This window comes from Panthera leo, chromosome C2, assembly GCF_018350215.1.
Source record: "Panthera leo isolate Ple1 chromosome C2, P.leo_Ple1_pat1.1, whole genome shotgun sequence".
Taxonomy (NCBI): Eukaryota; Metazoa; Chordata; class Mammalia; order Carnivora; family Felidae; genus Panthera; species Panthera leo.
Window position 1 is genome coordinate 70,456,472 of NC_056687.1, and position 27,729 is coordinate 70,484,200.

At 34.5% G+C, this 27,729-nt stretch overlaps 1 protein-coding gene across 9 annotated transcripts in view; it reads right to left on the reverse strand.

Annotated features, from left to right (window-relative positions):
- ZNF148 (zinc finger protein 148) overlaps positions 1-27,729 on the reverse strand; it is a 162,540-nt gene that overhangs the window by 47,172 nt on the left and 87,639 nt on the right. For all 9 annotated transcript variants that reach the window (XM_042955705.1, XM_042955706.1, XM_042955708.1 and 6 more), the window contains 2 exons: positions 27,286-27,421; positions 18,783-19,131 (listed from right to left, as the gene is read on the reverse strand). In XM_042955705.1, coding sequence (XP_042811639.1) covers positions 18,783-19,115 — 333 coding nt within the window. In that variant the 5' untranslated portion in view covers positions 19,116-19,131; positions 27,286-27,421. The remainder of the gene's footprint in view (positions 1-18,782; positions 19,132-27,285; positions 27,422-27,729) is intronic.

The window sequence follows — 27,729 nt, forward strand, 5'->3', positions numbered from 1 at the left end:
GAAAGCAAAAACACTAACTTGAAAAGATATATGCACCCCTATGTTTACCGCAGCATTATTTACAGTAGCCAACATACAGAAGTAACCATACATAAATGGATAAAGAAGATGTGTTACACGCATAGACAATGGAGTATTACTCAGCCATAAAAAAGAATAAGATTGTACCATTTGCAACAACATGGATAGACCTATAGAGTACTATGCTAACTGAAATATATCAAAGAGAATTATCACATGATTCCATTTCTATGTGAAGTCTAAACAACAAATGTACAAACAAACCCAAAAAAGCAGAAACAGATCCATAAATCAGAGACAAAAATGGTGACTGACAGCAGGAAGAGAGGTGGGGGACTGGGCAAAATAGGTGATGGCGAGTGGGAGGTACAGGCTCCAGTTATGAAATAAGTAACAGGGATAAAGGGTACAGCATAGAGAATATAGTCAGTGGTGTTATAATAGCATTGTATGGTGACAGATGATAGCTACACTTGTGGTAAGCATAATGTAACATACAGAGTTAAGAATCACTATGTTATACACCTGAAATTAATGTGACATTGTGTGCCAACTACACTTCAAAAAAACAATTAAAAAAGAAAGACAGCCTCTGTTTAGGAGACAGAAAAAATACTGCAATTGATGGGGAACAGTTAGCTAATGATCTGCCCATATAATTTTTTAAAAATATGTTCTACATTAACTTTGCAACTGGATTTTTTATAAATAAATAAAATTTTATTTCCCAGTTTTAATTTCTAAAATGGCAAAATATGATATAAGTAACCAAATAAACAAGAGTTACTGGGAGCACTCAAAAATTTTTTAAGAGTAAGGTCATGGGGTGCTTGGGTGGCTCAGTTGGTTAAATGTCCAACTTCAGCTCAAGTCATGATCTCATGGTTCATGGGTTCGAGCCCCATGTCGGGCTCTGTGCTGATAATGCAGAGCCTGGAGCATGCTTCAGATTCTGTACCTCCCTCTCTCTCTCTGCCCCTCCCCGGCTCACACTGTTTCTCTTTCTCGCTCAAAAAGTAAATAAACGTTTAAAAAAATATTTTTTTAAAAGAGTAAAAGGGTCATAAGACCAGAAGTTTTGAGAGCTGCTGACCTAGATACATCTTAACTACGGTTTGCATTCCCTTCCTCTTCTCCATTCAATCTCTTGTAATACAGATGCCTGGACTTCACTAACAAAGAAATTAGTATAGATGTGTGTACATGTGTGGGTTGGTAGACATACATGTATTTCCTAGTTCTGTCCGTTGAGATTACCAAGGGGCAATGGTGTTTAACACACCTAGCACCCAGAACTTCGTTTCTAAATGCCATTATCCAAATAAAAGCAACTGGGGCTCAGTGGAAAAGTGACTAATTTCAGAGGTGGGCCAGGGAAAAATATAAGATGACCCTGTAACATCTTGTGGTAGCACAAACTAAAGAGCCAGAAAAAGGAACAGCACATGTCAAAAGGACATAAGAACCAGTCTGGAGGAGCTCTTAATGGACAAACCTAGAACAACTTGAGCAATGAAATCAATAATGCCAGCACTGGCATTCCCTTTGTTAATTACAAAGGGAAAAGTAGTGACCTTACAATGGGGAAAACTGGAAGATACCACCTTAAATAAGAATTAAGATTTGTATCACCAGTAATAAGATATAGCCACATTGTGTACGGACATCACTTCTGTGGGGTTGTCAAAAATTCAACGCTTTGATCTAATCATAAGAAAACATCAAACTCAAACTGAGAGACGTTCTACAAAATAACTGACCAATAACAAATCAAGTGTCAAGGTCCTAGAAAACAAGACTGACTATTGCCACAGAATGGAGGAGACTTAAGAAGATGCAAAAACTAAATGCAGTGTAGGATCTTGAATTGAATCCTCAAAAGGAAAAAAAGGATATTAGGGGATAAACAAATGAAATTCTGTACTTTTACCAACATTAACTTCCTGGTCTTGATAACTGCATTAGGGTTTATATGCACTCTACATTATTTCTACAACCTTTTTATAAATGTAAAATTATTACAAAATAAAAAGTTAAGAACACTAAATATAAAAATACTTAGCATCCCAAACTTACCATAGTGTATACATTAAATATGTGAAGATCATCTGCATATCAATTATACCTCAATAATGCTGGTTTAAAAAAGTTAGCATTTATACGGTCATCTATATATTTGTGACTCCTCCTCAGCATGATAAATAAAGATTTATCTACCATCTACTGTGTACCAGGCACTGTCCTAGGTGCTAAGGATACAATGGTAGCAGGGTTGGGGGAGGCAGCACATGATCTAGCCTGTACAGTCTACTGCAGTTAATCTGACAGTATCTGACATGTTCAAAATAAGAAAACCAAGGCCCAGGATGGTTACTTATCTAAAATCCTCTTTAAAAAAAAATTTTTTTTAATGTTTATTTATTTTTGAGAGAGACAGAAACAATGCGAGTGGGATAGGGGCAGAGAGAGAGGGAGACACAGAAGCAGAAACAGGCTCCAGGCTCTGAGCTGTCAGCACGGAGCGAGACACGGGGCTCGAACTCACGAGCTGTGAGATCATGACCTGAGCTGAAGTCAGACGCTCAACCAACTGAGCCACCCAGGGGCCCCTAAAATCCTCTTAAGTAAGAGGGGAAATCAAAATTTAAACCCAAGTCTTCCAAATCTAGCAACTGAAATTCTAACTGCAGTGATCTGTGAATTAATTATTACCTTCATGTTACAAATAAGAAAACTAAAACTTGAGGGAGGTGTCTTACCCAAGCTATGTTATATTTCAAACACTAGGACTTAAACCAAGATCTTGTATCTTTTAGCTCAGTGTTATTTCCATAACTACTAACAGCTTCTTAATAAATGTGAATTATTAAAACTTCTTTTGAAATAATTTTTGCATGAACATTTTATTTCTCCAATTACAAACAACAGTATGCTTGCTGCCAGAATGTGGAAAAAAATTCTAGTGGTTCTAGAATGGCTACTACAAAAGGGAAAGAAAATAACTGAACAAATAACAAAGTGGACAAAACATCATCAATATTTAGGTGAAGAATAAGACTTGAGTTTCAATCCCACCTCTTCCAATTACTATCTGGCTGAACTTGGCTTCCAGAAATAGTATGGAAAAACAAGAAAAGCTTAGGTGGGGTGTTAAAGGAAATAAAACCTAATTCCAAAAAGTATTACCAGCAGTGTGAGATCAAACTAAAATTTAATCACTTACAACTTTCTTCACGCATAAAATGGAGGAAATAATCCTCACAGAGTTTCTGCAGAGTTGAAAGAGATTATATATGGAAAGTATTGCCTACGATACATAGCAGTAGATAGTAGATAGTTCTTGATGCCACTCATTATCATAATCACTTCTTCATCTCTTAATCGTGGTAATAACAATATCCAGCTTATACACAACAAAACCAAATGAGATTATATAAAGAGCACCTTGAAAACTTTCAAGTTCCAAACAAATATTTATGGTTATTAATTATTATCCTACAATTACAGATGTCTAATTGCTTAGATACAGAGGGTTACCAATTTCTACATAACATCTCCACTTAGACATGCTATTATCTGCAACTCAATGTTGCTAAAAATAGCTTAATCTTTTCTTTCACATCAGAACCTTCTTCCAAATTCTCCACCTTTCAATATGCTGAATTATCTCAGCCTCCTGTCTAAAGACATGTTTTAATTTACTTCTCCACTGCCAACCTAAGACCAAGTACAGCTGTTTTCTTTTCCTCACATCATATTCAAATCTAGAAATTCTATTTCCCATTTCCTATTCTAGATCATTTATAAAGATATTAAGTTGGAAATCTCATACACTACTAGAAGAAGAATAAATTGGTCAACTTTGTGGACTACAAATTGGCCAGGATATATCAAGAGCCTTAAGAAATCTATACTGAAGAAATAATTTCACATGGCAACAATGTTTACATATAAGAACATTCTTTAAGATAGTAAAAAAAGTGCAAACAGTCTAAATATCCAGTAATAAAGACTGAGATAAATTACACCTATTTGACATTATACAGTTATGAAAAATCTTAGTATTGGATAATATTAATGATGTAGTGAAATGTTAGTAGTTTGAGTGGTAAATATATAATTATGTAAGCAAATATATTTTACAATTTTATACAAACACACAAATATATATGCAGCAAATTGTATAGAAACACAAATACATACACAGAAAAACAAACAAAAAGGAAACACTAAAATGCTAACACACAAATGTTAGTAGTGATTACCCTAGAGGAGTGACATTAAAGCAAAATTTTGCTAACTTCTTTATACTTATAGAATTTTTACCTTTTTATCAAGTATGTTACTTTATAATCTTAAAGAGATGTTAAGTCCAGTATTAGTATAAATCCTTGGTATTAATCAAAGAGAAATCTGTTTGTCATTATCTTAACATATTAAGTTGCTCTAAGAACTAAAACATTAGGCCAGCAAAGTGAAACTGAAAAATGTCTATGGGTGAGTGGGGAAAAAAAGTCAACAAATAAATCTTGATCCCTATCTCACATCATCAGCAAATATCAACTGCAAATGGATTATTAATCTAAATGGGAGAGAAAACCATAAAGCTTCTAGAAGTTAACAAAGTATCTTTGATATTAGTCAATACCTTTGTGACTTTGAGGAAGGCAAAGAACTCTTAAATAAGATATACAGAACACTAACCAAAAGGAAGACTTCTAAACTGAATGTTAACATTAACTTCTGTTCATCAAAAGAGTAAAATGGCAAATCAGAGTGGAAAACACAAGATATACATACAAAGATCAGATAGACAGATAGATCTCCAACAAATAAACTACAAATCTGTAAGAGAAATAATCTAGCCAAAAAATGGACAAAAGATAAGCATGTGCCTTACAAAAAAGATAATATTCAAACTGACAGTTAAGTATAAAACAGTTAAACAGAAAAACTCAATTTTGTTAGTTATCACTGAAACACAACCTAAAATCACATTGCAAAACTAGTACTGAACCAAAATGGCTAAAATTAAAAGCACTGACAGTTTCACATACCAAGGATATGGGCAATTACTATAAATTGGCAGAATCACTTAGAAAAACTTTCCCAGTACCTACTAAAGCTGAACATATGCATACCCATCAAATTCAACCCTAAGTATATAACCAACAAAAATGACTATGTACATGCACCAAAAGACACATCCAAGAAGAGTCACATCAATACTTTTCATAATAGCCCACATCTTGAAACAATCTAAATGCCTATTACACTAGAATGAATAAATTTTGATATATTTGTACAAATGATGCTTCTACAGAAATAAGAATTAACCACTATTACATGCAATCATGTATGGATATATCTCACAATCTGAACCACAGAAATCAGATACTAGAGAGTATATGATTCTATTTATATTCAGTGCAAAATCAGGTAAAACCAATAGGCCATGCTAAAAGTATTATGGTAGTGGTTATCTTTAGGAATTAGAAAAAGGTTGTGACTAAGAAGGAGAGAGCCTCTGAGAGATCTGGGCAGTGTTATACAAGTATGTTCAGTTTTGAGAAAATTCCTTACAAGTTTTCTGTATAAATGTTGTATTTCAATAAAAAGACATACCACTAGAGAAAGGGTGTTACAAATCTGCAGGTACATATTGATAAATACAAGGAACATGCTTGTATATATAGGCATCTATGTCTATACCCATATATAAGGATGATCCTTTCATGATTACTTCAAACAGATCTAGAAACAACACAAATATCCATCAGTATTGCCTTAAATAAAGCACACCATTTAATCAGTCATTAAAATAAATAAGCCAGGGGCACCTGGGTGGCTCAGTCGGTAAAGCATCTGACTTCAGTTCAGGTCATGATATCGCAGTTCATGGGTTTGAGTCCCACACAGCTCTGCGCTGACAGCTCAGAGCCTGGAGCCTGCTTTGGATTCGGTGTCTCCCTCTCTCTCTGCCCCTCCCCCTTTTGCACTCTACCTCTCTAAAATAAACAAACACTAAAAAAAATTTTTTTAAATAAAAAATATGCCAGTTTTATATACAATAACAAAATCTCTACAAGATGTGTTTTAAATGAATATAGCAAATCTCAAAATGATACAAATACTATAATCTATGTAAACCAAAATATATGATATTTTCATAAGAAATACATTTTAAAAACATTATATAGAGATATACACACTCTGCATGTTTGTAAATTAAAAATTTCCAAAATGCTATTAATATTAGTAGTTATCTCTTTGGAAGTAAAGTAAGTAAGTACTGGAAACAACTTTAACTTTTTACTTTGTTCTAAACTATTTTAATCTTTACAATCACTATGTAATCGTTTTATAATAAACAATATCATACCATTATTTAAAAAAAAAATGATCTGAGACTGATCTAGCTAGGCTGACAATAATAGCTAGCCTTGTCAATAATGATTTTCAATTTGTGTTCTACTGTCCTAAGAGTACAATGCTCATTCAGTACTATTGTCCCACAATTCCGGATCAATTACACATCAAAGATCAGACAGAACTATATTAAAAGTGTTAAGAGACTAGCTATGTTATTAAAGTCATCTAGAAAGAAGTCTATTAACAATTTATGTCCACATAAAGGAAAAACAATAAATTAAATCAAACAACTTTAAGAGTGTAGGAGGATACTAAAAAACAGATCGTTCTGTGTTAGCTTCCTGAAATAATCTCCTAGAAGAAATACCTTGATTCATCAGCTTATCAAGTGAGTTGAAATAACAAACAAGGAGTAATATGACTCATACCAGGGCAAACTATGAAGCAAGATTACTTAACTCTATGTATTCTGCTCAAATATTGATTCCTATCAAATACCACACTAGAATCTATATAGCATGTGAGTAAAGTCTTGTTTAAAAACAAAAACAAAAAAAACCTTGTTGATACATTTTACCATCTCTTCTCCTTAAAATAAGCTCAGTTAATGAATCTATTTCTGAAAAATGATCTCCAAAGGGTATGCTCAAGTAAAAAGTATTTGAATGGGAAAAATAAAAGCACTTCTTAAAACACAGAGCCCTAATAACAGCCAGTGCATTCACCTCAAAGACAAGGACCTCAACAGCCAATGAACATTAACAAAACTATTTCTAAATCCCTCACATGAACTTAAAAGAAATGTAATGGTAATAAGAATTGGCTAAAAGTAATAAATGACTCTGTTATATTTATATATATAAATTTTTTTAAAAAGCTTACAATGTAATGGGGATATAACAAGTGGGGAGATAGCCAAAAAGAGAAGAAACATATCCTATCCAATGACTATTTAAAAGCAAATAAATACAAAGGCAAACAGAATTATCACCTTCCAGGATGACTGTGAAAGATCTTTTGTTACCAAAAGGCAATCCAATTCTGTAATTAAACCAGAGTACAAAATATGTGGCAAAACTAAAAAGTATCTTAAAATCACTGAAATGGGGAAAATGGTTTTTTTTTCTTTTTTAATAAAAAAGTTACCCATTACAAGACATATACTCAAATTACTAGCATCAGTGTATGTTAGGTGTTTACTGACTAGAGCAAGAGTTATATGGGAATATATCTACATAATCCTCCTTAAGTTAATAACAGGATTTAAGAAAATTTAAAGACTCAAAAATCAAACAAAGGTCTTACCAATAGCCAAATACATTTTGAGTTCCTTAGGCCATCAAATAAAATAATCATAAATATAAAATGCATGCAAGTATTCCTACAATTTTCTTCATGCTGCTTTATAGCACAAGAACTCATGGCTAAAATAAAATGCCACACAAATGCTGAAGTATATTTTTTCAGGAGTTATGAATACCTGAAATAACTTTACATTTTATTTTACCATCATATGACTAGAACGTGATTTTTTATAGCTCCTAATTTACAAAATCCTTTTGCTCAAGTGATATAATCCAACAGTTTTCTAAAAACAAATGTGGCATATATGATTATGAATTACAATTTGCTCCATTTTGTCAACACAAATTAAGTCTTTACTCCTCAACATGCTTGCTTGCCATCAAACTGGAAAAATAAAGACCATACAGAGTTATGGTTTCTTAAATCCTACTGAATGAATATAAGAATTAAAAGAATAAACCAAATACTTTTCTTCACATTCCTAAAATAAATTTAGTTTCTGAGTGAAGAAGCTTTCTGACTCAGTGTATCCAATAAAATTTTTTGCAATGATGGAAATGTTCTTTATCTTTGCTGTCCAAAACAGAAGCCACTTAACCACCTGAAATGTGACTAATGAGACCAATGAAATGAAAAACTAATTTTACTTAATTTTAATTCGTTTCTTTTTTTAAAAATTTTTTTAATGTTTATTTTTGAGAGAGAGAGAAAGACAAAGTGTGAGTGGGGGAAGTGCAGAGAGAGAGGAGACACAGAATTTGAAGCAGGCTCCAGGCTCTGAGCTGTCAGTACAGAGCCTGAAGTGGGGCTTGGACTCACAGACTATGAGATCATAACCTGAGCCAAAATCAGATGCTTAACCAAATGAGCCACCCAGGTGCCCCTTAATTCAAGTTTCTAATAAATTAGAAAACAAAGTTCTCTAAATGAATAAACTGTAGACATTCACAAGTTCGCCTGTAGACTGGAGCTGAAAATGTAGGGCCACTGAGGGTGGGTGACTGATACAGAATAGTAAGGTTAAGATAAATTCTGAAAATTAGCAGTTACCACAAATGAAGAACTTTTATTCAACTGTCACAAAACACTTGAGAGTTTACATAGGCTACAGAACCTAAACCGTTATTAACAATCTAAAAGAACTCAAAACTCAACTTTTGTTTTGAATTAACAAAAAAATAAATAAAAAGTTAATATGAAATAAAGTTTTTTTATGTCTTCCAAACGAACAAATAAAAGATAATCATTAATATGCTCAATATGTATTTTTAAAAGTCTTTATTAACACAATCTAAAAAGGATGCAAGGCCTGGTAACTCAAGTTTTCACACTTTTGGGGACCTGAGTCATACTGTTCTGGATCACTGTCCTCTCTTTAATTCAAAAATGTATATTCATGATCCCAAGATTTGCCCTTCACCACATGCCATATTAGCAGGAATGCATAAATAAAAAGAAGGAATATGATTTCTCATGTCTGTTGTGTTCTACTATAAAGCAATGTTACACAAATCCTAAATTCTGCCTTTGGTGTATATAGTATGAGACAACTTTTCATTGATTCATTCCCAGCATGGACTCAAATTTATCCATACCTAGTAGAAGTAACAGGACTCAACTACAAATTATCCATACATATGGAATATGTAACAGACATTTAAGAAGTATTAGAAGAATAAGAAGTTACGAAAAGTTCAAAATATGCTGGTAAATGAAAACAGTAGATAAACAAGCAACATCATTCCATGCCTGGTATGCATATGAAAAAAGCATAGGGGTACATACACCAAAATGTTAGGAGTGACTATACCTGGTGGTGGGGATATAAGGTATTTACCCTGGAGATATGTACATCTATGTTCACACAAAAACCTATGCATGAGTGTTCATAGCAGCTTTATTTGTAGTAGCCAAAATGTGGAAAAAGCTACAATGTTCTTCAGTAAATGAATGGTTAAACCGTGGTCCATCAACACCATGAAATACTATTCTATAATAAAAAGGAACAAATTATTGATACACACAACTACTCACATGGCTCTCAAAGGCATTCTGTTAATTGAAAAAAGTCAATCTCAAAAGGTCACATACTGTAGGAGTCCACTAATATAACACATAAAATGACAACGACATAGAGGTAGAAAATAAATTAGGGGTAGGATAGCCAGGGGTTAGGAATGATGGTGTTGGAAGAAGAGGTGTGACTAGGGGTCGCACCAGGGAGGTCTCCTCATGATAGATTCATTCTGTTATCTTGGTTTCGATGGTAGTTACACATTATCTACATGTGTGATAAAGTATACAACACTGGACATATTATAGCACTGTCAACTGCCTGATTTTGAGACTGTACTATAATTATGTAGAATTTAACCACTAGAGGAAACTGGGTGAATGCTACACAGGACCTCTCTGTACTAATTTTGTGACTTCCTATGACTCTGTATAATTTCAAAATTAAGTTTCAACAAAAGTAAAAGAATAAATCTTGTCCCTTCCCCTTCCTGCCCCTCCCTATTCACCCGCTTTCCATGAATCATTCACTCCTAAAGCCATATGCTGTAGCATAACAGGGTACGAGATCCCAGACAAGATAAAGTCATCTGCTGCACAAATCAAGATGTCAGAATGTACGTAGGGTGAGGAGGTTCTTCACATAAGACAGCTCGGGGTGAGTTGTCAGAACCCAAGCAGCAAAAGGAAGGGTCTGTATTATATAGGAAGAGCAGCCTGGAGCAACGTGTCAGAAGCTAAGTGGGTGCGGAAGGTATCAAAGTATGAGTGTGGGCCAGAACCACGTACAAGGAGGGCTCCATGTGGTGATGAGGCCCAGGACAAGTTGTCAAAGCACATGCAGGGGAGGGTATGAGCTGCAATGGAGTATAGGAGCCTGGGTAGAGGGAAGAGGGCATCTGCACAGGAAGATGGGGTGACAAATGGTTTTACACATGGGGGGTAGGGGAGGTCTAATCAAGTAAGTAAATATATTAATGATAATGGAAGCCAGGTTTCTCACTGTCTAAGAAGGGAGTTATAGTATATGTGCTGCCGAAGCGAGCACAAGAAGGGAGTTATAAAATACAGAAGGGAAGGGTGCCTGGTTGGGTCAGTGGACGAGCATGCAAGTCAATCTCAGGGTCATGAGTTTGAGCTCCAAGTTGGGTACAGAGATTACAAAATAAATAAAATAAAATAAAATAAAATAAAATAAAATAAAATAAAATAAAATAAAAGTAATAAAATACAGAAGGGAGAAAACTGAAATATACTCTGCGGTAATGGACCATAATCAGAGGGTTAGTGTGAACTCAGTTTTATAATACTGACAGGCAAATATAGGAGACAGTTATAGATGGAAGTGGGTATATAAATGTATGTAATTATGTATATACATACATTCCCTAGCTCTGTCCACTGAGAGCCCTGGAAGCAGCCAAACCCCAAGAACAATGAGCAACACATTAGGCACCCAGATCTTGCCTTTTAAATGTCATTTTCCACTAAAATGAACTAGGGTTCCTTAGAGAAATGGCTGACTCCAGGGGTGAGGCAGGAAAAATTCAAGACAGGCCTAAAACATCTTGGGGCAGAAAGCAAGGATGTGTTAAAAAGATTGATGGGATATAAAAAATGAACACAGAAGTCAGCCTAAAGAGGCTCCAATTGGCCAAATCTTCAACCAAGCATTAAAATAATCATAGTAATAGATTTTAACCCAGTTAATAAAATTCCTAAGCCCATGCTGATACAAATAAATAAATGAATAAATTAAAAGATGTAATGAGAAATGAGATTAACATTACAGTGACAAAACCTGCCAGACATCACCTTAATCAACTTATCAAAGTGAACTATCAGAATGGGGCAAATAAAAATCATGTGCCTCCTGTTAGAGTGCAATGAGGGAGAAGACACAGCATCACTTTTTGCAATATCCCTCCCAAAGTTAGTACCTTAAGTACCATTAGAGTAAAAACCAGATAAATCCAAACCGAGAAACATTCTACAAAATATATGGTAATTTTCAAGTATTATGATCACAAAATTTTAAAGTGAGAAACGAGAGGTGCCTGGGTGGCTCAGTCAGTTGACTGTCTGGCTCTTGGCTTCGGCTCAGGTCATGATCGCATGGTCATGAGAATGAGCCCTATGTTGGTCTCTGCACTGAGCGTGGATCCTGCCTGGGATTCTCTCTCTCCCTCTCTCTCTCTCTCTGCCCCTACCTGCCTTCATTCTCTCTCTCTCTCTCTCAAAATAAATAAACAAAAACAAATAAAGTGAAGAACCAAGACAAAAGAAAACTAAAGAGACATGTCAAATAATGCAATATATAATTTTTTCAAATTAACTATTGGAAGACAAGTAGAACAGTAAAGAATATGTATCAAAGACCAATCCAAAATATGTAAAGAATTTAAAAGCTCAATACCCCAAAAATAAATAATCCAATTTAAAAATATGCAGAAGACATGAACAGACATTTCTCCAAAGACATAACAGGTGGCCAACAGACACAGGAAAAGATGTTCATCATCATTTATCATCAGGAAGTGCAAATCAAAACTACAATGAGATACTACCTCACACCTGTCACAATGGCTAAAATCAACAATACAAGAAACAGATATTGGCAAGGATGTAGAGAAAAAGGAACACTCATGCACTCTTGGTGGGAATGCAAACTAGTGCAACCACCATGGAAAATAGTATGGAGATTCCTCAAAAAGTTAAAAATAGAACTAACCTATGACCCAACAATCACACTACTGGAGATTTATCCAAAGAATTAAAAAACACTAACTCAAAGGGATACATGCCACCCCCCCCCATGTTTACAGCAGCATTATTTACAATAACCAAGATATGGAAAGTGTCCATCAATTGATGAATAAAGAAAGATGTGGTATATACATATACAGCAGAATATTATTCAGCCATAAAAAAGAATGAAAGGTTGCCATTTGTAACATCACGGATGGAGCTAGAAAGTATTATGCTAAATGAAATACGCCAGTCAGAAAAAGAAAAACACCGTATGTTTTCACTCATATGGAATTTAAGAAACAAAACAAACAAAGGGGAACTAAAGACGGAGACACACACAAATCAAGAAACAAACTCTTAATTATAAATGGTTACCAGAAGGGAGGGGCAGAAGAATGGGTTAAATAAATGATGGGGATTAAGAAGAGTCATTATGAGTACTAGGTGATATGCAGAATTGTTTAATCACTATATTGTACAACCGAAACTAATGTAATACTGTATGTGAACTAAATTAAAATTAAAAAAAAATTTTTTTAAGTGTCAAAGATCAAAACTAGTCCAACTTGACCTGACATTTACAAAATAACCCACCCAATAACTTCCAAAATACATTCTTTTCAAGTGAGTATAGACCATTCACTGACTAATCATATATTGAGTGCTAAAAGAGTCTCTCAATGAATTTAAAAGGATTGAAATTATCCACTGCACATTCTCTGACCATGGTAATTAAATGATCAATGACAAAAAAATACCTGGAAAACTTCGAAACATTAGAAGTTAAGCAAAACACTTCTAATTCATGAATCAAAATGAAATCACAAAGGAAGAGAAGTTCATAGCTCAAATGCTTATGTGAAAAATGAAGAAAGGTCTAAAACGGTCATCTAGGCTCCCATTGTAAAAGCTAAGAAAAGGGGCATCTGGGTGGCTCCATCGGGTAAGCATCCGACTTTGGCTCAGGTTATGATCTCACAGTTTGAGAGTTCGAGCCCTGAGTCAGGCTCTGTGTTGACAGCTCAGAGCATGGAGCCTGTTTTGGATTCTGTGTCTCTCTCTCTCTCTCTGCTCCTCCACCACTCACACACTATCTCTTTCTCTCAAAAATAAATTAAAAAATTTAAAAACAAAAAGCTAAGAAAAGAGCAAATTAAGAACAAAGTAAGTAGAAGGAAGGAAATAAGGAAATAATAAAAATGAGTTAAAGCTGAAATTCACAAAGGTAACAATCTATGAAACCAAAACCTGATTCTCTCAAGAGACCAATAAAATTGACCAATAAATCTCTACCCAGACTAATCAAGAAAAGGACAAACTATCACTACCAGGAATGAGAAAGAAAAAAATTATAGATCAGACAATAAAAGAATTTTAAAAATTATGAAAAATTTTGTTCAATTAAACAAGAAATGGACGAATTCCTTAAAAAATACAACTTATCAAAACGGATTTAAGAAAAAAAATTTAAATCTGGAGAAGCCTTATATATGTTCTAAAATTTGAACACGAAATTTAAAACTTCTCACAAAGAAAACTCAGTCCCAGATTAGCTTCAGTGGTAAAGCCTTTCAAAAAGACATAGAGTAGAAATGAACAAATCTTAAACTCTTTCAAAAAATACAAGAGGAAATACTTCCTAACCCATTTATGAAGCCAGTATACCTAAAACAAAGATATTGCAAGGAAACTAATATTCCTCATAAATGTACACTTAAAAATTGTTTTAAAAACAATTTAAAACCACCTGGGTGGCTCAGCTGGTTAAGCATCCGACTTTGGCTAAGGTCATGATTTTGCGGTTCGTGAGTTCGAGGCCCACATCAGGCTCTGCACTGACAGCTCAGAGCCTGAGCCTGCTTCAGAATCTGTGACTCCCTCTCTCTCTGACCCTCCCTAGATTGTGCTCTGTCACTCTGTCTCTCAAAAATGAATAAAAAGCTAAAAAAAATTTTTTTTAATTACTTTAAAAGGTTAGTAAACTGAATCCAGAAATGTATAAAAAGGATGACACATCATGACCAAGTGTAGCTTATCCTAGGAATACAAGGTTGGTTTAATACTTGAAAATCAATCAATGCAATTCATCATATGAAGATAGTAAGAAAAAAAATCATTATCACCTAATAAATGCAGAAAAAGCATTTAAGTTACACATTCATTTATATGAAAAAATAATCTCAGCAGGGGTGGCTGGGTAGCTCAGTCAGTTTAACGTCTGACTCTGACTCTGAACCTTTACGTACCTGTAACAGTCACAAAATACACAGCCAAAGTAAAAAGAATCAACCGCATTTGGGGCGCCTGGGTGGCTCAGTCAGTTAAGCCTCTGACTTTGGCTCAGGTTATGATCTCACAGTTTGTGGGCTTGAGCCCTGCATCGGGTTCTGTGCTAAAAGCTCAAGGCCTGGAGCCTGCTTCAGATTCTGTGTCACCCTCTCTCTCTGCCCCACCCCCGCTCACACTCTGGCTCTTTGAAAAATAAATAAACGTTAAAAAATTTTTTTTGAAAAAGAAAAAACAAAATCAACCACATTTCTATATACTGGTCATAAACAATTAAACACTGAAATTTTTAAAAATACCATTTACAGGGGCGCCTGGGTGGCGCAGTCGGTTAAGCGTCCGACTTCAGCCAGGTCACGATCTCGCGGTCCGTGAGTTCGAGCCCCGCGTCAGGCTCTGGGCTGATGGCTCGGAGCCTGGAGCCTGTTTCCGATTCTGTGTCTCCCTCTCTCTCTGACCCTCCCCCGTTCATGCTCTGTCTCTCTCTGTCCCAAAAATAAATAAAAAACGTTGAAAAAAAAAATTTTAAAAAAATACCATTTACAATTGCATTCAAAACATGAAATATTTAGGGGTAAATATTTCCAATAACTCTACACTTAAAACTATATAACAATGCTAAGATAAATTAAAGAAAACCTAAACAAAGTGATATGCCATGTTCACGGACTAGAAACCACTACTGTTTAGATGCTGATCAAGTCAACATATAGAATCAATACAATCCCAATAAAAACCCAGCTGGTTCTTTTTATAGAAACTGAAAGGTTGATTCTACATTTTATACGAAAATACAAACAACCTAGAATGGTCAAAACAGTCTTGCAAGAAGAATAACAAAACTGGGAGACTACACTACCTGATTTCAAGATTTACTACACAAGATTCAACAATCAAGACAGTGTAATACTGATGCAAAAATATAGACACTGGATCAAACAAAATGAAAACACAAGAGAAACAGCTTAACTTCTAGAAAGACACCCCCCCCTCAAAAAATGAAAAAAAGATTCATACAAAAATGTTCATAGCAGTTTTATCCATAAAGGTTGAAAAGTAGAGATAATACAACCATAACAGGGGAAATGAATAACCAAACTTTAGGATAATAAGGCAACAGAGTATTAATAATAGAGTATTAATCAACAATAAAAAGAAATGAACTACTTACTGATCCACTCAACCAACATGGATAAACCAAAAACATTATGCTGAGCAAAAGAAGCCAGACATAAGAGTTATATACGATGCCATTTGCATAAAGTTCTCAAGAGGACTGATTAGGAAGAAACACAAAGAAACCCTCTAAGATGACAGAAATATTCTGTCTGGACTGTAGCTTATACAAGTCTATGCAGTTGTCCAAACTCTGAACTTTAAAATTAGGAGCTGAGAGGGACGCCTGGGTGGCTCAGTCGGTTAAGCGTCCGACTTCAGCTCAGGTCACGATCTCCCGGTCCGTGAGTTCGAGCCCCGTGTCGGGCTCTGGGCTGATGGCCCAGAGCCTGGAGCCTGCTTCCAATTCTGTTTCTCCCTCTCTCTCTGCCCCTCCCCGGTTCATACTCTGTCTCTCTCTCTGTCTCAAAAATAAATAAACGTTAAAAAAAAAAAATTAAAATTAGGAGCTGAGAGCATTCACTTTAAAGTTTTCCTCAATTAAAAAAAATTTTTTTTTCACTCAAAATATATTTGACTGCCTACCATAGCCGAGGTATTGAAAACTTGCAAGAAAAAAAAGTCTATTATCAAAATGAAAAGCAAACAAAGAGAAACCTTTTAAGCTGAGAAATAAAAGCCAGTAGACTGCCAATCAAAGAATGTTACAGGTATATACACAACATGTACAGAAGTAACAGGAAAAAAAAAAAAAATCACAGTGGATCTGGGCAACTAAAGTAATTAAAGTATGAAGCTCACATGGAGCACTCACAGACCACTTTCATAAAACACTCCTTCACAAATTTAAAAGAACAGAAATTATACAATATATGCTCTCAGACCACAAAGGACTTAAACTGAAAATTAATAACAGAAAAAGATGGAAAATACCCAAATACTTAGAGATTAAACAACACACTTCTAAATGATACGTGGATCAAAGAAGGTATCTGAGGAGAAATTAAAAGATATATTGAACTAAAGAAAAATAAAACAATTCATCAAAATTTGTGGGATGCAGTGAAAGCAGTGCTTAGAGGGAAACTCCTATCACTGAATGCATATATTAGAAAAGAAGATCTAAAATCAATCATCTAACCTTCCAACTTAGAAAACTAAACAAGACCAAATCAAACCCAAAATAACAGAAGAAATCATAAAAATTAGAGCAGAAATCAGTGAAATTAAAAACTAGAAATCAACAGAGAAAATAAAAAATTAACTCTTCTAAAATATCAATAAACTTGGTAAGACTCTACTAGGGTCTAGCAGAAAACAAGGAATTGTCCAATAGGTATGAGATTCAGTTTTGCAAGAAAAAACAGCTCTAGAGACCTGCTGAACAATAATGGATATTAAAAGGATAACAAAGGAATACTGTGAGCAACTCTATGCCCACAAATTTCAAAATCTAGATGAAACAGACTAATTCCTTGAAAGGCACAATCTGTAAAAACTCACACAAGAGAAAATAAATAGTCTGAACAGGTCCTACATCTATTAAAGAAACTGAGTAATTAATAACCTTTAAAAACAAACAAACAAACAACCTTCCCAAAAGTACCAGGCTTTATGTACTCAACTGAGTTTTATCCTACATTTATGAAAGAAATTATACCAATTCTCTACAATCTCTTTCAGAAGTTAGAAGCAGAGGGAATAATCCTAGCTCATTCTTTAAGGCCAGGATTACCCTAATATCAAAATCAGAAACAAAGATATTACAAAAAAACTAGCCCAATATAACTCACAAACAGATACAAAAAATCCTCAACAACATATTAGCAAATTGAATCCAACAATGTATAACAAGAATTACACACAACAACCAAGTGGGATATATTAGAGGTATATAAGGGTGGTTCAGCATTCAAAAATCTGTCAATGTAAGCCATCACATGAACAGACTAAAAAAAGGTAAGGCTATTGCAAAGGGCTAGAAAAGTTGGTGGGCACATGTATTAGAATACAACTATAACAATTATTCATTCATTTACACTATGTGCCAATACCTGGGATACGATGGAAAATAAGACAAAATTCACGCTCTCATAGAGCCTACAATCTATTAGACAGACACTGAACAAGTAACCACGAGCCCCTATTGCAGAGACTCAACCTGGACTAAACAGAAGAGGCAGGCTGATAATGATGAACCACTAACTAGATTAAAAAACAGGAAGGGGGTATGGCTAAAGGGAATATTACAAGCAGGATGCATGAAGGTTCTGAAGCAAAAGAAAAAGTACAGTGTATTAGATATACTGAAAGAAATCCAAGTCTAATATCACAGAAAGGATAGAAGAGGATTACATTATGGTTATGGTTTTGTTGGTCAGTCATCAGGTAAAAAGAAAAACAAGAAGGCAAAAAAATTATGAGTGCCTACAAAAGAATATTTTAGGTGAGAAACAATGACATTTAGGATAAACAGGAAAAACTAAAAGGGTCGATATGCTTTTGAAAAAGGTAATGAAAAAAATACAGACACCAGGAATTGCCAAGTTACAGAACCCGAAGGAAAAACCTTCAGGTATATGATCTTTTTCTAGTTATACTCAAGATTCAATCTTTCTACTCTTTAAGGAAACCAAGAAGTTGAAACAAAATCTTTAAAATTTAAGCACCTAAAATTTAATACACAGTAATCCTGGAAAAGATAAGTTACTAAATGTATACAATACAAAAACCTGATTTTGCCTTTTTCAAATGTGATTTCTGTCAACATTTAGTGTATCCATTTAATAACGCCCAGTTAACTATTAAGACTTTAAACATTTTCTGAAATTTCTTCAATGACTTGAAGCATTACTTAACACAAAATTAATTATGTTTCTAACTATAAGTTACATTAATTTTAAAAAGGAATTACTTACAGGGACATTAAGTGCATACTGTAGTCCTTGAGGAAGTCTTTCATGTGTTTCCATCTGCTCTTCATCATTTTTCACTGTCTCCTCATGGACCATGAGTTCATCATGTGATATCATATCCTGTTGTCTCATTTCGCTTTCTTGTAACACTTCATCTGCAGCAAGGATCTCCTGGTGAGGCATACTCCGATCTTGAAGTACCGACTCCTGCAGTTCCCCAGACACGGTAGACTGGCCAGACACTCCACCCATTACAACCATTGCCCTGGAAGACTGCATTTCGTCTATGCCGCCACATTTAAGAAATAATCCTTCCAGTTTGTCGTCAATGTTCATGCTTAAGTATAACTGCCTAGAAAGACCAAGTTTGGCAACAAAGCATAATAAATTAGTTTTATATGTCTACTTGATCCTTTTTAAATTTCAATTATGAAAGGTACACACTTTATTAGAAAAACTGTATTCATGTAATTCGTATTGTCTCCAATTTTAATAATATCAAGATAAGTTTCCAAAGGCTGGTGGAATAAAATGCAACTTCTCATTTTTGACATAAAGGCAAAAAATCGTAATCTATTTCATTATGAAAAAGGAGTATGACATAAAGGAAATTGGGGGGAAGTATCTGTAACAAAGGAGTCATGTTCTTTAATATATTAAAATGTCAAAAAAATTTTAAAGGTGTATAAAGAAATAAACTGACAAACCACTATCAGGCAAATCATAAAGAAAACTTAGAAAACAGTCACTAAATATACAAAATAATAGTCACTTACAGTAGTAATCAAAGAAATGAAAATTAAAACAGAACTACCATATTTCATCCACCAAACTGGTAGTGACTCTTTAAAAAAATATACGTCCAATGTTGAGGTAGGTTTAAAAAAAAAAAAGACACTCATTATGAACAGTAGGAGAATAAATTAGCTCAATTACTTTCAAAGGCAATTTGGTACTTTCTATCAAAAGCCATAAAAACACACATATTCTTTGAACTGGTAATTATACTTATAGGAACCTATCCCAATGAAACAAAATATATACGTGAAAAATCACTACAGTAATTTACATTAGCAAAAAAATGGAAATACACTATTCAACAAACAAAACTGATTAAAATATATTCATACATATGTCTTAAAACTACAGTGACAGCTATACAACTCAGTAAAAATCCCTGAAGTGAACACTTAAAATGGGTGGATTTTATCATATGTAAATTATATCTCACAGTTTTTCTCAAAAATAGAATCAGAATAATGGCTACCCTTGGGGGTGGGTGGGGGGGGTTGCTGCTGATAACAACAGGCAGGCAACGGGGAGTGTATGGGAGCTAGCAATATTTTTTTCTTGAGTTGAATGCTGGTTGGCAGATATGCTCACTTTGTAAAATTTCAAGTTGTACATCTGCAAAATATGTATGTTTTTGTCAGTTACTACACTTCAATAAAAAGTTAAAATCTGCTGACACTACAAAACTAATAAAATTATTCTTGAAAAATATTTGAAAATGTGGGGGAATATCCCAGTATTAAAGGAAATGTATGTGTGTATTTAAAGATACATAAGTTTATGTAAAATGTTAACACCATTAACATTACCACTGGTGGTGAAATTACCAGAAGTTTTTTCCATATTTACATTTATCTCTAATTTGAAAACTTACTATAATAAAATTTTACTTTTTATACATGCTTTTAAATTTGTTAAAATGAAATAAAGGTGATACTTTCCTTACTAATACTTTTTTTTTTTTTAACATTTATTTATTTTAGTGAGACAGGGACAAAGCACCAGTGGGAAAAGAGCAGAGAAAGAGGGAGACATAGAAGCTGAAGCAGGCTCCAGGCTCCGAGCTGTCAGCACAAAGCCTGATGCAGGGCTTGAACCCACGAACCACGAGATCATGACCTGAGTGAAAGTCAGATACTTAACCAACTGAGCCACGCAGGTGCCCCACTAATATATTCTTAAATAACACATGATTAAATTTAACAGGTCATGAGACCTAGACACTATCAAATAATTATATTATTTCCTCCATTATTGTAGAAAAGATAGGCAATATTAAATCTGCCCTTCTAACTTTGGTTGCTGTAAATTCAAATTCCACTGTGTTACTCCAAGAACCAACATAATGATCATGAAAGCTAAAGAAACTTCATCTCAAAAAACATGAAAGCACTGGTGCAAAGTTTGTTTTCCAAAACTGATTTCTACTATCAGACTGTGTAAAAATAACATACACGCCCTCTGCAAAGGGACAAGTCCAAAAGTAGTAAATGCATTTAACTATTTGTCTCAGTTTAGTCACCTCTTTCCCAAATCAATCAGGTAGGTACTAGCTACTACCTTGATCATAGCTTTCAAAGGTAAAATAAATGATCAGTTAAATTCAAATGTACTACTGAAATTTAAATGCACTTTCACTTACTAAGGTTATCACTTAGGGAGAAACCTGTACTTAAATGAACAGCTCCAAAAAAAAAGACCTTGTAAACAGCAAAGTAAAAAAAAACACAAAAACATAATTCATACTTGCTAATCCTATCTTCCCTGGTACAAGATATTATCAGTCTAGAATACATAAAACAAAGTACCAAGAATCTGATTTTTACTTTTCAAAATCTTTAAATAGCAAGCTTGAAATCTACAGGATGATTTTAAATAAATCACCAAATAACTATTCTCTTCTAATATTCTATTTAGCACATTTCTTAGAAAATAAACTATCCTACAACTAAATGAAACTTAAGCCTTACAGGGCTAACTAAAATTTGCCTATTCTGGCCATTTCTTTGGAGGTTCTTACCAAATCATTATATTCTTCTAGTCTATTTACTGTTTTCTTAAAGAATGTGGAAAGCCCCTAACTTGAAAGGGAATTTTGATACCCAAAACTAACCTTTATTGCAAGTCATCATTGTTGCTACAGCTACAATATACCCTTGACCCAGGCAAGCTCACTGCTAGGAATATACACAATCCTATAAGGTAATTCATCAAAATTAACCAAAGATACATGTACAAGGATGTTTGCTGCACCCCTTTAGTGGAAAAAGACTGGAAACTAAGCATTCACTGATATAAGATTTCTTAAATTATGATTCAACCCTACAATGGAATACACACCATCATTAAAAGGAATGAGGCTGCTATATGTGCTGGGTGAAAAGTTCTCCACAATACATTAAGTGAAAAAAATCAAGGAGAAGATACACAAAGTGAGCCACTGCTTGTATCATACATCTCAACTAGTAACTGGGCAGAGTAAGCCAGACAGGAAATTAGACAAGGCTCTCAAGCAAAAAAGTTAATTTCACCTTGCATATAGTACAAGAAAAAGGACAAAACTACACTAAGAAAAATGGTAAGGAGGGGCCCCAGGGTGGCTCAGGAGGTTGAGCATCTGACTCTTAGTTTCAGCTCAGGTCATGATCCCACGGTCCTGTACTGACAGGATCCCAAGCTTTGTGATGACAGTGTGGAGTCCACTTGGGATTCTCTCTCTCTGTCCGTCTCCCCTACTCGTGCTGTCTCTCTCTTTAAAAAAAAAGGGGGGGGGGTGCGCCTGGATGGCTCAGTCAGTTAAGCGACTGACTTCAGCTCAGGTCATGATCTCGTGGTTTGAGAGTTCGAGCCCCGCATCAGGCTCCGTGCTGACAGCTCAGAGTCTGGAGCCTGCTTCAGATTCTGTGTCTCCTCTCTCTGCCCTTCCCACGCTCATGCTCTGTCTCTCAATAATAAATAAATGTTAAAAAAAAAATTTTTTTAAATGATAAGGAAAGTACATTTTTTACTGTCCCTGAAGCTCTCTTACATGCACTTATCATCTTTAACTTTCCCCCTTCTAACTCCTGCATGGTCTCAGTCAAAGCTCTCTTGTGCTTCACTGCACATTCAACAACCCAAATACAACAGAAGGTCCCATGCTCAAAAGGTCTCTTCTCTAACTTCTGTATTTCCAGGGAGGATCGGCCAAGTATAAAGAAAGGAAACTGATATAATCAATCCATGTTAAAATGTGAATAGTTATAAATGTCTCTTCCCGCTAAACCATCAAAAAGCCAACTGCTTTTTGACCCAAATATCTACACAATTAATGGAAATTCAGCTGTTAGGAATATTACACAGCTAAGAGGAAGAAAGAAATGATGCTTCCTTTAAATCATGTTGCTTACATAAAAGAGTGCTCTAGAAGAAAAAAAGAAACAATTATTCTGTGTTCCCAGGAGCCTCTGTCCAACTGGGGAAAAAAAGAAGGGCTAGGTAGAGTAACAATAAGCAACCAGCCACCCTGAGTCCCTTGTGATGACACATTATTTTGTAAGGGATGGTGGGCAGCTGACAAAGGGTATAAAACACCAGAGCTATTAAGAGCCAAAACAAGACGGACAATGATGTTCTAGGGCTAATTCAGCTAAAGGTGAAATGGCCACCCAAAACAGATCATTAAAAACTAGAACAGAGCAAAAGAGAGGAAAAAAGGAAGGAGCCAGCCCACCTCAGGCCAATTTCTCCTAAATCTTCCTTTAGCAGATTACTTCAAACTGTATTCTTTTCCCCTTTCCAAGTTTTATTCTTCCCTCATCTCCATCTCTCTGTCAAAAAAGTTGACAGTGTGTACAGCAAAAGGGATATTTAGGGGATCACAATACAGTTTCCTGCTCCATTCAATTATCCCTCTCCCACACACTCCTCGCCATCCTTTCCTATTGAAAAATGTTTGGTTCAGCTGTACAAAAGTAATCCAAATTGTGGCCAATTAGGTAACCCCTAGTCATTGAAGCCTAATAGCAATGCTCTAGTCAAAGAGAACATAAATTATTAGCCATCACTTTCTCCTATCTTCCACAAGAGACAGCTGACTCTCCTTGTCATCACCTTCTAATTTAATGCTTCTAATCAACTGTGTGCAACCAATTAGAAAGCTTTATAGATTCATAAGATGAAGTAAGAGTAAATAAGCTTTGAGTCAGGGTTTTCAATAAGGAATTAAACACATGGACTTTTAATACAAGCATTTGCGATAATTACTTCTAGGCTGAGGGGACTGTCTGGGCTTGCTTTCACAAGACAAAGTTAACAGAAGCATAACATATGGACAAGCTGGCCATTACTACTCATTTTTAATCAAGTATGCAAATGCCTACTGTTTTTTTATGCATTAATAAGGAAAATATCTTTCCAAATTTATTAATAGGTTTGGGTCTATATGATAAAGTTCAGAGATTATCATAACTTGCAGAGGAAGGACAACTAATATGTTTAGGATCTACTAGATGTAAGACACTGTGCTGGGCACATTTACATATATTAAATCACCTAACATTTATACTAAGGAACACTCAAGACACTAACAGTATATCCCCATCTAACAGATAAAGACACTGGGGTTTACTCTAAGGCACACAGCTGGAGATAAACTGGGATTTCAAAACAGGCTTAGGTGGTTTAGTGCGCTTTTTGCCACACCATACTAACCTCCCAACTTGAAAGGCTCTGAAGTTGGGAGAAGCCAACTGAGGAAACTTGGATTGCTGTAGCAACCCAAGCAGTGGTGATAGTGTGGTCTCTAAGGTGAGTGAGAAGAGGAGGTCATTGAGTTCAATCAGCTTCAAGATCAAATGGTTAGACAAAGCCAGAGACAAAGAAACCCATGACCAATATGGAATTAAATAATTTCCACTGGCCATTCTTAAGAAGTTTCCTATTCTCTCTCATCCTTCACAAGCATAGTTTTATCTAAACAAAAACTGCTTCACCTCTAATTTAAAAACAAAGTTTACTTCTCTTCTAGGCATATTCTACATTCAGAAACCCCTTCAGAAATATCTTTGTACAACTACAATTTTGCATCTATAAAGCTGAGCTTATAAACTATGCCCCATGACAATTTTTAAGTTGCTACTTAGTTCAAAACATTCTAAGAGGAACAAATGGGTCTTTCTGACTAGTGCTAGCAATGGTAAAAGACACAAAATAAGAGAGATTATAGGCTAAAATCCATCATTTTATACAATATAACAAAAAAAACCTTTGACCATTTTCTAACCACAGAAAAATAATCTATAAATATTTAAGTCAAAGTTAACGGGCATTTCTATATACTGCACCCCCCTCAAATAAAGCAGAATCTAAGCATATTCTGCATTCCAAATACTCATCACCAAAGTCTTCTAAAACAATGTAACAAAAAAATAGTGATATTTGAATGTTAAAATTTTCAGCAACTCATACTGTTTAAGAAACAGCTATAATTTATCTTAAAAAGGAGAGGGGGAGAGAAAAGTTTTAAAAAAAGTCCAAGCAAAACAGAACCCTACCTTCTGCTGGATCTACTTGTTTCATCCATCACACCTCATGCCAATATCAACAATTCAAATATTAATGTTAAAAATACTTATTCTGTTAGGAAACTATGAGTTTTCTACAGGCTTGTATAAGAAAAGGAATATCAAAAATACTTGTTAAAACAAACTTCCCTCTACACTACGAACATTAAACACCTACGTTATTTTTAGTATGTACTACATAGCAACCAAAACTCGTTTCAGAACAAAAAAGTATTAACTATTAAAACCGACATTTTTTAAACATTAGATAAATACTCTCACTTTAATAATACAAACACTATTTGTGAAGCACAGAACTAAGGATGCATTTTCACCTTCAATGCCAAGAACATCTATAATGTCTTATACTATTCCATCATAAACTAAAGTCAACCAGCCGACTATACTATAACAAGTATATAAATTTATCAAAACTAAAGGGTACCAAGGCTAAAAGGTTGACATAAAACATGGTGGAAAACTGATAACTAGTTTCCAACCCTTTAATAACATCTATAATAGAATACATAATATTTGATACTTGTTTCAAAACACGGTATTTACAACAGGACAAAAATCATAAAATACAATGTACGATGAAGTATTTTTCATCTAAAAATAACTAACTGAAGTATATAATATCTTTGAGAAAAAGTTTTTCTGATCTTATCTAAACATTTAGAATAACACACTCTTTAGAATTAGAAGGAACTAGCTAGAGATCATTTAGTTTATTTATATCTAAAGAGATCCTCCTATCCAAGGCCTCCACCGCCTTGTGTTAGTCTAAAATATTAGATAAATCATTTCAACCTAATGATAGTGAAACAAGATGAGGAATTATCTCAAGTCAATTTTAACTTTTAATACCTTATTCCATTTTATGATATCAAGACTAGCAGTGTTTATTCACAAAAAATTTGAGAACTAGTCACAGAACTTGAACTGTCTCAGAATGTCCAGGCCAAGAGTTAATGTCTTGGATAATAAAAATTGTATTTTAATGTTAATCCAAACTAGACAAATGGAAAGTAAATCTGACACAAACCCTTACTGACAATAAACTCCCCCTCCTTGAATCTGTTCTTTTCTTCTTGCCTAATAAGTGAGACAAACTCATTTCCCAGCCTCCCTTACAGCTGACTGTAGTCACGTGACAGTGTTATAGCCATTGGAATATAAGGAGAAATGACATACATAACTCCTCTTAAGGGAAGAAAAATATCCTTTCTTCTTCCTATTGACATGCATAACAGTAACCATCTTGGACAACAAGAGAGAAGCCACATACTAAGAATAGCAAAGGACGACAAAGACGCCCAGGTCATGATGACTCAGGAACCTCTACAAAATCTCAAGATTGTTTTCATAGAGCAGTGCCTGGGGTGGCTTAATCGGTTAAGCATCCAACTTTGGCTTAGGTCATGATCTCGTGCTTCATGAGTTCGAGCCCCGCACTGGGCTCTGGGCTGACAGCTCAGAGCCTGGAGCCTGCTTTGGATTCTGTGTCTCCCTTTTTCTCTGCCCCTCCCCCACTCTCACTCTCAAAAATAAATAATTAGAAAATAAATATATTTCTATCTTTAAAGTCTGTCACAGTGGTCACGTCTATATTTTAACTAATATCTCTAATATAAATGATTAATGAATTATCTACATGACTGCTTCCTTATATTAGTATAGGCATGTATGTACAAATGTACAATAACTGGGATGTTTTTTCACATTTCAAAAATTATATGCCAAACACCATTAAATTTCATCAATTGGTCTCATTTTACCATGTATGAACACAGAGTTTCCATGGAAATTCTGAAAAATTTAACATGGATATATATGTGTTAATGATAGGCAGGTAAAAAATACACTCTAAGAAAAGGGTTAAAGGAGAAAACATCTTCGCATCTAAATTTCATTTACTATTACATAATAAGCTACACATATTTTTGTGTTAAACAAAACTTAAAATCAAAAATGATATCATTACTTACCAATTTTCTCTTAACACTGTTTTCTCAAGAAAAAATTAAAATCCCAGGTTTCTACCAGATATAAACACCAAAACATAAACTACAATACAAAAACTAACATGAAATTCTATCACCCAAAATGGTTTCATGTTTGAAAAAATTAACTTATTCATGATTATAAAACACAAGTGTTGACATTACCTGAGACTAAGATAAAAATGAAGACTTCAAGGAAGGGAATGCTGTAGAGTTGAAAAAGATATCATGGTTGAGTTTCTACCTTTCGTAAGCTTCAAATACCCTCCACACCACCTTAATCACTTATGCCATCCAAGTCCTACAAAAAAAAAAAAAAAAAAAAAAAAAAAAAATTACTTAGGAAGGGGGAAAAAATACTGTATAAATACAATCTGGAGAAACTGGTATGAATAATGAAGTGATCATTCTTTGTAAATACGAAAACTATGCCTGAATGACCAGAACAATGACTTGCTTTTAAGTCTGAAACCAGGAGAATAAAATAGTGGTAAATAGTAACTGTAAAATAACCTTGGCCTTATAAAGAACAATTTGCTTAAATCTGAATCTACAACTTCAGAGATAAGGGATGTTGAAGGAAATTCAGAGGGTTATAGACCTAAAAAG